At 38.8% G+C, this 16,927-nt stretch overlaps 1 protein-coding gene across 1 annotated transcript in view; it reads right to left on the bottom strand.

The window, feature by feature from the left end:
* Positions 1 to 16,927, bottom strand: part of TMTC2 (transmembrane O-mannosyltransferase targeting cadherins 2) — a 208,787-nt gene that overhangs the window by 144,197 nt on the left and 47,663 nt on the right. Inside the window, exon 3 of the mRNA XM_072146509.1 lies at positions 3,529 to 4,099. Coding sequence (XP_072002610.1) covers positions 3,529 to 4,099 — 571 coding nt within the window. The remainder of the gene's footprint in view (positions 1 to 3,528; positions 4,100 to 16,927) is intronic.

Genomic DNA, 16,927 nt, shown 5'->3' with positions numbered 1-16,927 from the left:
AGAGATGCAGTAGGGAGACGGAAAGAAGTTTCACTAAGTCCCCTACCACTGCAACCCTTCACTGGTTGGGATTTTATGGCAGAGTCCTCTCCTCAGTGTAAGACATATGAAAATGTGCATACAGTTTGCAAAATTCTCTGGTCTGATGAGACAACGATTGAACTTTTAGGTGTTTATTCTAAGTGGTATGTGTGGAAAAAAAAAAACATGCACTACTTATCACCTGTTAAATACAATCCCAACACTACAACTGGTTGCAATTGAAGGAAAGATGAATGTGGCCAAGTACAGAGATTTCCTGGATGAAAACCTCTTCCAGAGTGTTCTGGGCCTCAGACCTTGAAAACAAGACATTGGGTCAGATTTATCAATCTGTCTGAATATTTCTAGTTGCACATGGCAACCAATCACAGCTCCCTTTTAAAATATTCATGAGCACTATTAAAATGAAAGGAGTTGTGATTGGTTGCCATGGGAAACTAGAAATATTCTAGTTGATAAATCTGCCCCATTGACCCTAAGCACAAATAGAGAAGACTTGCCCAGCCAGAGCCCTGACTTAAACAAGACTGAGCATCTCTGGAGAGACTTGAAAATGGACTCGACCAACGATTACCATCCAACCTGATGGAACTGGAGAGGATCTGCAAGGAAGAGTGGTCGAGGATCCCCAAATCCAGGTGTGAAAAACTTGCATCATTCCCAAGATGACTTGGGACAAACATCTGTTTCTATTTATGACCATGGGATATTTTAGTTTTTCCTTTTTTAGTAAATTATCAAAAAAAAAAAAAAAAAAAAAAAAAAAAAAAAGAAGAAGGATGGGGTGCAAAGTGTACCTTATTGAGCAAAAAATAAGAACTTTTTTTGATCTTACCAAACAAAGAGTGAAACATTTAAAGGGGTCTGAATACTTTCATCCATACAGCACTGATACACATGGCAAAGCAAATTTCAGAGAACCCAAAAAAAAAAACGATCTTCATGTGAACTGCTATATTATATTGTGAAGATATTCTAACCTGGAAACAGACAAAGTATTGATGGCGCATGCCACCATTTTATTTGCCAGGCCTACAAAAGGGACTAAATTCAGTAGACCACTATAGGCGCTATATATAATTAGGCATTTAGAAAAATATATGCACATCAAATTAAATTTTAGTTTGAACACGCCAAAATAAATATACCCATTTGTATTAACATTTGTATATTATCTATTCATATTTGGATGATATACATGTATTTCTATAGTTGTGGGGTTTAACATATGGCCTTTGGAGGAACGACAACAATAATCAAACCAACTGAGCTCACAATAACCATCTGGTAATACAGAGCTTGGACACGTCAGCTCTGCCCCACCTGACACTCGGAGAGCGATGACACCAAGTCATTAATGCACAGCAGGACCTGCCATTCCTCATCCATCTCTTTCACTCTTTTCCTGCACTGTAGTTAAACACACCATTATACACCTGGTAGTGGAGTCTTCTCTGATTTACTTGAATAAAAGAAAAACCTTGTAGGTGTCTGTAATTATGCATCATCCACACAAACGAAGAGGAACAAATAAAAAGCATTGTATAAACATCTCATCTTTCACAATGGAAAATATTACATGTCAGATACAAGACCCTGATAAGTACATCAGGAACACACAGTCCATATTTTGTTGTACGTCCTTTGCAGTGACTATTAAAATGAATCAATAAAGAAAACAAACACACTAACGGTTTTGCCAGATGTTTGCATTGTATTTTGGCTTTGGGCATGGTGCGGAATACATTGGGAACGATCCAAGATAATGGCGGGTAGGAAAAGGAGGGGGGGGGGGGATTACTAAAAGATGCAGCCAGGAGAGGAGAATCGAGGCCAGAAGAGAATTAAGGAGATAATTAACCCATTCAGGAAAACAAGGATTTGCAAGAAAATGCTAAAGCTTTACAAAACCCAATCAAAGGGGATTGCAATTGTCATTGGTAATAAGGAAGCAAAGGGGGATGAGCGACATTAAGCCTAAAATAAAAGCCGCTTTATATGTACTCAACAAAAACTGTAAAAGCAACATTTACAAATATATGCAAATGTCACTGGAGATTTTGCCATAAGAGCAGCTTTCATGTGGGAAACATTATTTCTCTGTACAGCAGAATTAAAGAAGCTATTGAAAAAAATAGCAGGGTGCAATTTAGTGCAATGGAAAACCAAATTGGACCAAAGTAGGCCATGTCATACACACAACTCGAGTGGTGAGTTACAAAGATTTTGAGATACCTTACTTACCATCAACAAAATAAAGAAATATACACAAAAAGTTTAAAAAGATACAATAGGTTCTACTGTTCTCTTTAACTAGCAGAATCATTTTTATAGCTCAATATAGTTCACTTCTTAGATTCTTCAAACAACAACCCATCCCATCCTTTAGTAGAAATTCTTCTCTAACAAATGAAATTAATTGATTTATGGAGAATAAGGTTGTAAAGGTCTTGAGACAGCTCACTGGTTCTACCCATCATGAGAGGTTTCTTGGGTGGCCCTTTGGTAATGTGACCCCCATCAGTTAAACCAGACGAAATTATTTTCCACTAAGTGGCAGGATTGCTTTCTAATTACCATATATACTTGGGTATGACCCGAGTATAAAATGTGCTGAAAAACCCAAACTCCCAAGCTTAAACTCAGGTAAAAAAAAAAAAAAAAAAAACACTCCCCTTTCCGATGCCCCCCGCAGGTGCTCTTCTTACTTTTGGCAGCGGCAGGCCCGTGCAATTTGGCCACACACACACTATGATGCCAGCCGCCATAATGTGTTCGTGGCCAGCGTGGGATCGTTTTCTGGTGGTGCACACACTATGATGTCAGAAAGGAGCTGAAGTCATAGTGTGTGCACAACCAGCAAGCATGGACCTACAGCTGCTGGAAGAAAGAGGCAGACCTGCAGGGGGGGGGGGGGTATAGGAAAGGTGAGCATTGAGGTTTTTTTAATGTGTTGGGCATACTGGTGCTGCCAGGCTATATACACCGGTGGGCAGGGGGCTGGCTAGCTATATACTGGGGAATGGCTGGCTATATACTGGGGGGTATGGGTGGCCTGGCTAGCTATACACTAGGCTGTAGGGGGCTGGCTAGCTACATAGAGGGTGGAGGCTGTGACTAATGCATTTCCCACCCTAGACTTATGCACAGGCCAATAGGTTTTCACAGTTTTTTTGTGGTAAAATTAGGTACCTTCTGGTCAACCTATTCTCGAGTATATACAGTAATTATAGATTTCAGCTGGTGTCATGACTTTCTACACTTCTCTTTCTTCATGTGTTCAATATCTTTTTCACTGTTACAAAGAACTTAATTTACGGACATCTATGATATATTGTTGCCAACATCTGGAGAGAATTTTAAGTCAATAGTACATTTAGGAATACATATGCTTAGAAAATTAGTAATGTGTTCAATATTTATTTCAACCAGTGTATATTAAATGTCTATATTCATTTAAAGGCAGCAACCTCCATGTTTACTTACCTTTAAGACAGCAGAAATTATTTCACTTATTTTTAATTTGTGAAACACAAAAACATCATAAACAGCAGATACTGCCAGAACTGTGACTCCTTGTTCTTTCCAAAGCATGCTGCAAGCTGCACATAATCCACTAAAAAGGATCCAGCACCAGCTACAAAGAGAATAGCTCCTGGTTGAACAATGCTTTACATAGCATAATAATGAAAGTAAAAAGAAGAGTCCAGCTCCAACATCCGCACGTCCTACGATACCGGCAACAGCTTCCGTATGGATTGGATGAGAAGCAAATAAAAGGCCAGCTAAGAGTGTCCAGCATCCACTGCCAAAGAGAGCTTTACAAAAATTTGTGAAAAGGCCTGTGACTGCTGAATGTAAGAGGATATTTACAAGATGATAGCTCCAGGGTTCTAGACCCCCAAAAATATAATTAAGGCGAAAAGATAGAGTGCATAGCGGACGGTAGGATTTATGGCTGCCACTGTGCGTAAGTAAAGTCCCCCAAAAATCATTGAAGAATATTTGGATCCATGGTGTTTCTGGAAGGAGATCCTGATTTGTCTTGATAGCCCGGCTAAAATGAAAAGGAAATGACAAAATAATTAAGATAAATATAAGCAATGAGAATCCAATAATTATAATAACTGCTTTTCACCTTGTTACACAAACTTATAGTTCTATAAATGCAACATAGTCCTTACAGGATAGAGAAATATGGCCATCCTACAGTGCCCGAACTCTAAAGTGATATTACTTGAGTGTTTCTGAGATAAGTGTCAGAAATCAATCTTATTTAGCGTAGGATGCAAAACTAATAGCTAATAAGCCATCACATTGGCAAGTGTGTGTTATACCCCTCTCTATTGACAAAATATTCACTAGTAAAGAAGCACATTTCTTCATGAGTCGGCCCATTGTTAATGTTCTCAAAAAAAGTAAGCATTGATGCACAATTTTCACAATGCTTACAAATTTACATTATTTGATAATGTCAACGGATGAATAAATACATCAAACATCTGACTCAAATAAGGAATATGAATATTTTAAAAAGAGCTGCAATATTAAAGAAAAGTTAAAAAAAAAAAAAAAAAAAAAAAAAAGGTAAAAACATCTAAAAGATACTCACCTACGCTCCTCTTGATATAAATCCCAGCACTGGTCTTCTCTAAGAGTGACACGACGGGATCACCTACAAAAGAATCTTATAATTAGCAGGCTGGAGAATGGGGACGCGATCTCTGCCACTACTGGCTGCTAATTATGCATGCCCCCTTAGTGATGTCATGGGAGAGGGAGGCATCTATCATGCAAGGGCCGTGGTGTGGGGGCATGCATAAATGGCAGCCCGTAGCACCAGACATCTTGTCCCCCCACAGCAGCCTTCTAATTAGAAGTTTCCCCGACAAGTCAAGCTTCGAGAAGACCAGCGCCAAGAGGAGAATAGGTGAGTATCTTTAGGTGTTTTTTTTTAAATGGTTGATTTCCTTTAACCCACACCACATGCTACCAAATGATAAGTCAAAGTAAAATAGAACGGGTATAAGTCAAGTGTTTTGTTCCTGTGGTTTAGTTAACACAATCTATGTGGTCTGTATTAAAACATGTAAAAGTCATGAAATAATGTTAACTCCAACAATTGTAGATCATATTTTACAGCATGCTTAGTATCATGCTCCAATGCTCCTGTAATAGTTAAGATGACAAATCTGGCTATACTGGCAATGGCCAGCAAAAAATCATAAACACACTAGTCACATTCAGGAGACATTAGAATATGCCATTTAAAAATAATATTGTATAAAATACATTTCCATCTTCGTCCATTAAGTGCCATAATTATTAATTAAAATATTGGGGCACATTTACTTACCCGGTTCCGACAAAAAGGAACTCTACGGCGATTCACTAAGATTGTGCGCCCGATATCCTGCGTGTGTTGTTCCCCGATCAGGTCCGCCGGAGTTCACCATGTTCCTCCCAGTGTATGCAAGTGCATGGCTTGTGACACAATTTTAAAGTTAAATCCTGCGCTCTGTCTGAATCCGTCAGATCGTCCGACAGCACGCCCCTGATTTGACGCATGAAAGCCGATGCGCCAAAATCAGATTCTGATTGCGTGCGACACAAAGCCCTTCTAAATCCCTGTCCTGCCGGTGCGATCTTGAAAAGTCAGCAAACCCGACTGAAATGCGGCTGCGGGACCCTTCGTAAATAAGCCCCATTGTCTCATGCCTATACATTTGTTAATGGACCTTTTCAGTATCTTAAGCCAATGTGTTTGCGTGAAAGAGAAATCATTTTCTTGAATGATTTATTGATGAATGAGATATTTATGTATCCTAGATGTGTTAAAAAGCTTGCTATATGATGATTTAGTAAAGCTAGATTAACAATGACTGGCACTATTGTTGGAGGACTAAAGCAAACCAAAAATAAATTCTCTAAAATGCACACAAAGATGGAATTCCATCATGATGGAATTATGCTGGAAAAGAGATACTGTGTACAGAGATATAGCAACAGAGTAGTCTTCTGGGAATCTAGCGGAGCATTATTTATGGGACCTGATGTGCAAATGTAACCCACAAATTAGCATTATTACTTGGGCTGCATATTTAAGTGTGGTTTACAAAGTCAGCTCTCCACTGAAGTTCAGAACAAAAGCTGGGAGATGAATGACAAGAGGCATATTAGACTTATAAGTAACAGGAAGTACAGGTTTCCATACATACACTAATATATACTGTGGGCGATTTGGCCCAGTAGAGACCGTGGTAGTGGGGTGCTGTGATGCAGTTCACGACAGTGACACCAAAGTGCAGTCCAAAATAGGTCTAGCCTGTGTTTATTTCAGCAGGAACAAAATAAAACAGCCTGCACATTCAGGCATCAAAAACAAAATAATATCCTACCCGTCAGGGTGCTAACTAAACAATGGTTCTCTGACTCACCACTAACAAAAATACTTTTGCTGCTCCAGGGACAGAGGTCAGGGCTGTGTGCTCTCCAGCCTCCACTCATAGAGACAACACTCTCAGCTCTGTTCAGCGGCTTTATGCAGGCTGATTGGGCTGTTCCCACCACCTGTGTCCAAGGTGCTGGACAACACAACCTAAGCACTAAGGCCTTGCATAATAGCAAAACCTAGGGGAAACATACCGCCCATCCACAGTTAACCCCTTCAGTGTCTCACAATACACAATATATAAAATAGGAAAAAAAACACACCTCTCTGGTGGCCTTTAAATCAAAAAATAAGTTTTTATCAATTGCTGCCATTTTTATTATTTTGTATTTTTGACTTTCCTGGGGGAGGATATCAGATAGCACCCCTTTAATATTCAATTAGATTGTTCTATATTTTGATTATATAATATATAGATTTATATACACATATACACACACACACACATACACTATTAGTACAGTAGAAAGTTACATGATGCAGATAAAGATCCAATATTCCGATCTGTCTAACTGCCCAAAACTCTGGTTCTACAGCACACAGAACCACAATCATGGTACAGTTTAAGAGATACAATTCTCTTCTTAAAATGATAATTCATTGTAATTTATTTTTATTGATGTAAAAGTACAGAACACAGTAAACCGATGGGCAATATCCTACCTATGTAGTGGTGACCCATCCCTATTACCGTAAATGGGCAATTGTAATCATAGTACCCTTGGTATGGCAACCCAGGGCTCCTTTTACTAGAGTTTCTGTAAAGGTTTAATTAAAAAAAAGGTTGACTTTGCTAATAAGTTCCTTTACATCGGTCTATGTCATGAATCAGGAGAAAACAAGGCAGCTCATATATTTTCAAGTGGAGAAAGGACAAATCTCTTTTGATCATCCGTTTAAAGCATAGAAAATCCAAAGCAACCGGAAACAATTCTATAAATACAGTCTGTGGTCAACAGAGAAGGGAAATAACGTTAAAAATACATTGCTAGTCTTGAGCTTTGAACTGATACATGCAACTTAAATTATAATTCTAATCTTAGCTACAACCACTCTTTGTACCCATGCTGCCATTTATTCATCCCACCGAATAAAGATTTTTTTTTTTACTTTACAGATAGAACAGATAACACAGAGGCAAACCTACGTGATATGTAGAGGTCCTTTACAGAGTTGTCTTGTTTTAAGGTTGGTCATCCATAAGAGAGTTTGTTCTGACAAAGAGGCTCTGTGTGCCTTCCGGATGTAGCAGACCAAACACTGGATTACTGAACGGAATTTAACAAGTCAGTTCAGTACTCGTAGGTTCGGTTTGCTAAATGTGGCATGCATATGGAGTAAGTTTGATGTAACAAACTTGCTTGTGGGCAACCAGCCTAAGACAAGTGTCTTAAAAACACCGAAAGGTGCAGTAAGCTTAAGACTGTACACATTTGATTATGTTTTTTTGAAAATTAAAAAATTCAACATTGGCAGTTAATTGTAGTAATCTAGAAAAACCCTTTAAAATCAGATTACCTGATGGTAGATGATTATTCCTTGACCCCCCATCCTGTCCAAGGGTGTACCAATCTTTTTTTCTTTTATATTTTACACTAAAATGCAGCCATTTAAATTTATTTCACCGACTCTTTTTTTCAAATCTTGCGCTGGGCAGCAAGAGATTGGGACATTCCCTGCACTGCCAGCTGCCTAGCAGGAGATTTGAAAACCGAGTCGGTAAAGTATCTCAGAATGCTCTTGGGGTTGTGCCAGCTGCCCAAAGGCGTGAATAAATTATATTACAACAGCGCCTGCAGGTGCTCTGCAGAGCACCTCAGGCCAATTTGCATAGGTCATAAATTCACTATATTTCACTGAAATGTGACCAAAGGAGACGGGACATGGAGGTAAGTAATAACCATCTAACCTCAGGTACTCAGATGTCCTTTAAGATGCATTAAAAACGCTAAATTTTTCGGTATCATTTGTGTTTAACGGAAAATGTTAACAAAACATCAATTACAGATATGCCAAGAATGTCTAACTGGAAATATACTTTAAGTATAACATGCGTAGTCTATAAATAACATCACATCACATCTGTAAGGAGAACATCGGTAGGAATGAATGAGAAGAGGATTGACTTTTAGCAGCAGTACTAATAGTTAAATGCGACCCATGTTCACCCACAGGGTCGTGTCCAAAGTGTACCTTAGTTTGTTTGTATACACATTTTAATGTGTTTTTTTACTTGTATATTTTTATGGAACAGATAACTAACTTTTTTTTACTCAGCTCGTGGCAAAGGATCTTCTATATTTTTTTTACGAATGGTTAAATACTGCCCAATCATAGTGAAAACTGTGTCCTAGGTCCAATGTTATCATGGGGATCTACATAGCACAATGACTACTTGGCTTGGATAGTGGGACTTGTGTGCTTTTGTAGGAATGAAAATGTACTTGGAGATCATAGAACTCCATGACTTGTCAGAAATCAGAAAAGGAAATGTAGTCATCATTACAAATATAGCTTTAAGCTTTTGGACTGTACATAAATATCCTCAGGCCAATTTTAATTCCATTTTTATTGCCTTTATAGCAGATGGTCTTAAATATATATCCAAGTTACTAGTTATGGGAGAAGCTTACCAGTTATTAAGTTTCCGCAATGCTGACTACTTTTAGCTTTGTTCTACATTAAAAAAAAAAAAAAAAAAAAAAAAAAGATACCCACTCATTGGAGGATTGAATACAGAGTCCCCAAGCTTTATACTTATTACAGGTTGGCTTTTATGCATTGCAGACTAACAGAAGCCATGCAGGAAGCTTATTTCCATTACGGAACGGCTGAATAACAATATCAACTAAACCATTTCCAAATCATTTACACCACACATACACTGTAGCAAATGATACTCACTAAGGGGATGACCGTAGAGATCTACGATGTAACCTTAATTAACCTAAACATCATATGTATCATACGGTCCATTCAGACTTCTGTGACTTCAGAAAATTGCAACTTTCTATACAGCAGTCATGTTTGTATTTCGCAAACAGTATAGTAAATCACATTTCATGTTCATTTTACCCTCCAGTCAGGTGGAAGAAAGGAAATGCATCTGTTTACACTAACCTCAATTGTTCTTCTCCGGTAATTTGTAATGTTGGAAAGTATGAAAGTAAAATTCTATCAGATTCAAGTCTATGAAGCTGCAGTGAAGGGATTTTCTAGGCCCTGAGGGTGTTCTGGTTTGGCAAGTGTCCAGCAAAAAAAAAAAGAGCATTGCATTTCCATGATTACAATGACTATTGAGGTGATGTTAGATAAAGAGAAAACATATATAGGGGGACATTCATCATAGGCTTGCGTTCATACGCTGGCGTATGATATCCCCGCTGCTGCTTTTTGGCAGCCTCTTGATGTATCCGGTGGGGTGCTGCGCAGTGCTTATTCTAAACACAGCCGCCGAATTTTAACATGTGAAAAGTCGCCGGCTGCAGCAAGTCCGCAGGTGCAGGGACAGTAACACCCTTCACGCCCCTGCATGCTCCACTGGCGTGAAGGTGGCAGATTGGGGTAAAATTATCACCCATAGTATTAAGCTACCATCTGACATGGCACGGAGGCCCTGATAAATATGCCCCATAGGGTCTATAAAATCACTAGTTCAACCAAAGGCTCTGCCAAACAAAAGGTTGGTCCATAACATGAAACCATAGGCACCATACTTACCATTACAAAGTGCCTATGAAACGTGGCATCTAGTGATTTGTGTTTATCATGAGTATAGGGACAGCACATGTCAAAACCAGGATATAGGTGCCATATTTATAGAACAGTATGTCTTCGATTCATTTATTTTCTTTGTAGCTGTGAATATACCTACTCACCTACAGGTGATTTAGGTCCAGTGTGTACCGCTAGTCTCCCTTTGTGTCTCTAGGCTCCAGTATCAGGTTACAGACTGGGCCCACCCGAGGATGCTCTGATCCTCTGGTGGGCCAGTCTGACACGGCTTACCATAGTTATACATAGCAACACTCAGTAACATTGTAATTATAGGGAGCTTTTCTAATCACATCAGTCATCCAATAAAGCAATAGTTAAATTCTGGGGTGCAAAATAAAATATATCAATGTACTTCAAGTCCAGTTTAGTCAAGTAGCAATGTATCATGTAATTTTAACCACAACTAGGATTACGAAAATACCAAAAACTAAGCAATGTGGATATCAATCCACACAAAGCAAATACTGCATGTTGGCATGCTGAGTTAGAGGAAACACCCAGTGCATATGATAATGTAAGACAACAAATGTCATGGAACAGTATTAGACAGCCTTATTCCGGCTTTGTAAGGGCAAAGCACAGAGTAAATATACAGCTCTCCTTAACATCACACTGAGCACACCTGCAAGTGCAACAGCGGTCATGATAAATGGCAGCATTGTTAAAAGCTAAAAATCTAATCTAATGGGCAGGCAAACACAACATTACAATGGAAAACCTGATCGGAAAGAAGAAACTGAGGTTATACTGGTGAATGAACTGGTATTCAATCAACAAGTTCATTAAACAATCTCACTTCTTGAATACAAGTACTGTATTAATGTCAGAGTGTTATACAGGAGGACCTTTCATGGTCTCCTCCAAAATCAATTTGTTCCTTTAACAGGTGCCGTTCTATCGATTCTCGTACAGGTGGAATATATTTTGAAGCCCCTTCTGTCCTTCAGATCAGTAAATAGCAGTGAGCACAAATATGATATTGTGTGCAAAAACACGTGGGCAGTACAGCGCTGTTAGTGTTATGGCGCTGAAACCACAATAATTTCTCAAGAAGATTACCAAAATCCTTAAGTATCAGAATCCGTGGTCACAGCAGCTATTAAGGGGTACATATAGTTAAATTACATTTTTTCTTGAATATTTGAATGTTTCTAGACAATTGATCCCGACAGTCTGAATGACTGCTGTAAAGCATACTCCTAAATGCTGTTAACAGCAGCACAGGCAAGATGGCTTCTTCCATAAACATGAACACACAATAGAGTACAAAAATGTACTACCGCATTAAATAACAATGCATGATGATAAAAAGAAATTTAGTAAAATAAAAAAATTATTGGAGCATTACAAGCTTCCACAGCATTGTCCGGGCCTTGCCCATCAATAAGCAATGTTTCAACCTTTTATTAAAAGGCATTTTCAAGCCTTTTTAAGGGTTGTTTTGGTGGAATAAATTTATTCTTTACATATAAAAATGTACACATAAATACATACAAACCTGTCTGTCGCAGTGTGAGAACTTTCACTGATGAAAGTTAATGGTTTGTAGAAAGTGTGCAGTCGTGGGGCAGGAAGGTCCTACTTCAGTGCCAAACTTCCCCCACTCCCACTGTGACGGTGGCATAAAAGGGGATAATGACCTTAATGCCTGTCGGTTCACAAGGCATTATTTCAGGCCCTGATAATTCTCCCACATAGTACACAGGCGGTCCCCTACTTAAGGACACCCGACTTACAGACAACCCATAGTTAGACAGACCCCTTTGACCTCTGGAGAAGCTTTCTGAATGCTTTACAATAGTCCCAGAAAATTATCAGCTGTAAGGAGTCTGTAATGAAGCTTTATTGATAATCCTGGGCCCCATTTTAGCAAAACAATGTTTAAATTCCAATTGTCACTAGGGCCAATTTTTTTTTTTCTGGATCTACAATTATAAAATATACATTTTCGACTTACATACAAATTCAACTTAAGAACAAACCTCCGGACCCTATCTTGTACGTAACCCGGGGACTGCCTGTATATAGTTTTAATTTCAGCAAAATAAACGTAGTTGTAGAAAGTAGTTAATAAACTTGGAACTTAGAAGAAACCCTAACACAATGAACATACAGACAATGCTAGCCCAGGACACCAGTTCTACCTGCATACAGTCTATACTTTTAATAGTTAAAAAGGTAGGTCTTATCTAATAAGATTACCATCTTCAGGAAAGCTTCTTTGCCAACTATGTGCTACAGCAAATACTTTACAACAGTCCAGTGTTCACGGATCCTAGTACTTCTACTAGTTACCGCAGTGCTCGGCTTTTGTGATGGAGCAAAATATATGCAAGGTATCACAATGACTGCATTTCATTATAAAGGTCACGCTTTATTATGGAAGGAAAAACACAACAGCATTTGTGATGCTGCCTAGAATTAAGCCTTTTTGTGCCTGTCACAGCAATGACGAATGAGAAGCAAATCACCCGTCTGGGAGCTGGCTGGAGCCCACTTGTTCCTTGGGTTTAGAGAGATAATGTAACAGATCATGTTCTATCCCAAAACTGCGAGGTAAAGTTGGGTATCAATCTGTTACAGGTCTCAAAACTGTAAATTAAAAACCAAAAACATTTACTAGTAAAATAGCAAAATTAAGTAAACCCTTTCAACATAAATCTCCTGAAAAATTAGAAAAATGTATATCCACCTATTGCGGAAATACCAAGGAAAAATATACATTTTATTAAAAAAAAAAATGCATGCATTTTTGTGTTTAGGTGAAAAACCTCTTTAAAAAAAACATAAATCAGTGTTCTGAGATCAACACTTCTCAGATAATGTCGCTGGGTGTCCAGTCAGTAAAGCACATGTACCGATGCTCCTAAGATGACTGAGCACTGTAATCTGGTGTGGACACCATTCCTGTAGAGTGAAGCACCAAGACACACGCACCTATCATTCTTTATAAACAAGACCCTCACTCTTATTATTGTGAGGGTCCTAGAAGTGAAGAGGTACTAAGTGTTGATCTTGAGACAACCCCTTTAACTTTATATAACCTTTGAACATTTAAACGAAATCTACCACCCTCTCACGTGCCCCCTACCTGCACCATTTCTAACCAGCCTGTTGCCTTCTCCAGCCCTTCCCTCCCAATAACATCAGACAGCTCTTGAAGCAGACTGCAGGAGGGGAGCGGCTCAGTAGTGCTCCGGTAACACCCCACCCTGATGCCTAATTTACATAGATTCACATTTTATTTACAAGCAATCACCCAGCTATTATCTTTGCATAAAAGAATGTCAGTGTAAGGTTTTCAACCCCTATAAGAGCCCTGGTGGTGCTTTGCACAGGGTAAATGAGGTGGCAGATTTAGCTACTTCATTTTATCAAGACAGATCTAATGGATTAAACATGGAAGCATATGCAATACACGGACCAGAGAGAAGAATATGGAAGAGGGTGGAGAATTATTAGAAGCCAAAATGTGTCCAATTAAACTGAATAGAAATGTATTTAAAACTGTAATAAACAGAATATGTGCCCAGGCAACCCTTATTCTAGCTGGTAGCTAGAATTGTCCAATCTGAAATATTGTACCTTAGAGTTGTTGATCTGAATAGAAAAAACAGTTTTATTACAAAACAGAGTATTTGGACTGTATTGGGGAAGACATTGAATGTTTCTATTTGAAGGGGTATGAAAACACACAAAATCTATATTATAACCCTAAACCTAAAGATAAAGGATCACTGTACAAATCTCCACCATTGCCAATACTTCTTGCATATAATTCTAATTCAAATAGATGGGAACAAAAGTTGGTGACTTCCAGGATCTATAATTAGAACTTCGGAAGAATGTTTGCTTTCTCATGACAAAACAGAAACTTCTCTTTAATTCATCAGTGTCCCATAATACTTCTCGTATGTAGTCTCCATAGAAACATCCCATTGTTCTTTGTTATTCAGAGGCCAGTTTCTATAGGGACAACGGAGAACAGGAAGACCAGACAGCTCAGGACAAATTCTTTTTCCATAAATGTTCAAGGGAGGTAATAACTCCTTGTTTGGGATGTCACTGCTTTCTCACAGATAGCTTGTGAATGCTTGTCATTTCCTTGCTGAATGGGCAGAATTCATTGCATAGCAAGTTAGAGGGGGAAAATACAAGCCTCATTCGTAACCCAACACACTAACAAAAGACACGCTGAATTTCAAAGTGACAGTGAAAGAAAGGGAAGGAACAAAAAGCTTGAGTCTAGTGGCACACCAAGAACTGGTAATGGCTGTTCAAACAAGGGTAACTATGCCCCATCCCACACTCAACATCCTATTCTGATGGGAAACCACCAGGAACGAGCCACGAGAGCCTAATTATCACTCGTCAACTGTCCCATTGCTCACAGAAAGTAGAGGAGCTAAACACTGCAAAGAGCCCTATCAACTTTTGACAAAATGGAGAGATCTTCATTTTGGACAACCTTATGTACCAAGTCTAATTATCAGTATTGCTAAGATTAATGCTTATGCCTCCCATCTACACACTCTCCAAAAAGCTATGCAAGAGTAAAGCTAGCCATAAGGTAGAGGTACCATTCATGGTCTTCTACAACTGTGTGGTATGACCAACTACTTATTTGGCCCTTTCGCTGAAAAGGACAATTAACCTTTTCTCTAAAAACTAGCTCCCTGTGATTTCCCATTTGTACACACTTGTAAACAACATTTGGTTTGTTGGGCTTCATTGCATCTATCCAACAGAGTGGTAAAATCAATGCAATCTACAAAACAATCCAACAGATGAGCATCAAGTTATACATTAGATTTAATATGTGGCAAACCTGTTACTGTACAAATCATAAAAGACCATAAACCTATAATGCACTGTAAGCTTTACAGGTGAACTGTTTCTTTACTTTGCACAACATTCTATTCTCCAACATCAAAAATCCAGGTGTTTGTTGAATGAATCACCCAATAAAAATGTTCTGATTCAATTGGAATTGGTATTTAAAAAACAGCCCTCCTCATCATGCTGTTCACATTTTTGACATTGTGAGACCAAGATGACATCTAACAATTGATCAACAGTACCCTGCTAGTTTGTTCTCAGAAGGAAGTAACCACAGGTTGTAAAAAGAGTCAGACACTGGAAGAGTGAATGTTCCTTGGCCACATCCTATACTGATGACCGCTTCCCACATTTTAAATAGTGACAAGCTAATTTCATCTTCATGGCTTACAATAAGGGAGCTTATCAAGGCTGCATCTTTAGTTAATGCCTGCTAGAAACTAGGGTTCCTCAATGGAGTGGCCTGCACTTTCTCCAGACGTGAATCTCATTGAAAACTTATGGAATCAGTGGAGTCATCATGTAGAGGCTTGTAACTTCTTCAAGAAGAGTGGGATTCCATGTGTCAGCAGACAATCATTCGACTTGTGGACAGAATGAGTCTTGTTGTCAAATACTGTTGACCGGACCAAACCTGCAAAGTTCAAATTCTGCTGTTGACTTTGCCAGCAGCATTTAAGACATAAAATGTCCATTAGTGGTTGGGATCCGAAAAGAATTTTAAAATTCTCGGGTCCACACATCACTACTCTCAAGCTGTAAATGATTCAAGGTAACATGACAAGTTATTGAGATGGTGACAGTTTTGTGGGGGTATAACCACCACTGCTGTTGGCGTTTGTTTCAAGAAATTGTTTGAGGGGAGAAAATCACAATTGCATAGTTCCACTTAAAGGGGTTTTTCCACCAATCACATTAGGCCCTATCCAAAAGGATAGGGTCTAACTTGCTGATCAGTGGGGGTCTTACTGATCAGACCCAACCGATCAGCAATTGAGACCTGCTGTGGATAGGGGCCAACTTGGTGGGAAAACCCCTTTAACTTCCAAACATTTTGTGTGTCAATGTGTACATATACAAAAGTTAGAGGAAGTGCTCTTAGTAACAAAAGCTATATAGCAGTATGCATAACTGTCAAGTAGTTCATTACAGACATAAGATGCGCTCTACCCAGAACCAGCTAGAAAACAGAAGATACAATAGTATCTTTAACTATCATTTAAAAAGCAGTTCTCACAGATCAAGGAGGAATTCAGGATGCCGTTGAATTTCAGAATAATATTTAATAATAAGAATTCCTTTATTAATATAGCAAATGCAGATTACTCAGCGCTACACAGAGCTTGTCAAATCGGTCCATGTCCCCAATGAGGCTCACAATCTAATCATCCTACCAGTATATTTTGGAGTGCGGAAGAAAGCCGTAGAACCTGGAGGAAACCCACGGAACCACAGAGAACATACAAACTGTTAGCAGATGTTGACCCTGAGACTTAAACCCAAGTCCCCAGTGCTGCAAGGCTCTAATGCTAACCACTAAGCCACCATGCTGCATCATCCTTTGCTGCCCTAATACATGGGGATAAATGATTCCTTTAAATTTCTATTAGGCATGGTTCATATTCCAGTAAACATTGACTGGATGGACGGAATTTGTGGATTGAATAATATGATAACATTTAGAACTTGAGCATTTAGGACACAGCAGTGACCAGTACAGAAGATTTTTTGACTTGCTTATTTTGATATTATGCCATAGTATAAACTTCCTTTAAATGAAAACATAACTTCTACCCAGAGATATTTGGATAAAAGCTA

The sequence above is a fragment of the Engystomops pustulosus genome, chromosome 4, assembly GCF_040894005.1.
Source record: "Engystomops pustulosus chromosome 4, aEngPut4.maternal, whole genome shotgun sequence".
In the NCBI taxonomy this organism is placed as follows: Eukaryota; Metazoa; Chordata; class Amphibia; order Anura; family Leptodactylidae; genus Engystomops; species Engystomops pustulosus.
The sequence above is the reverse complement of the archived record's forward strand: the minus strand, read 5'-3'. Positions and strand labels throughout refer to the sequence as shown.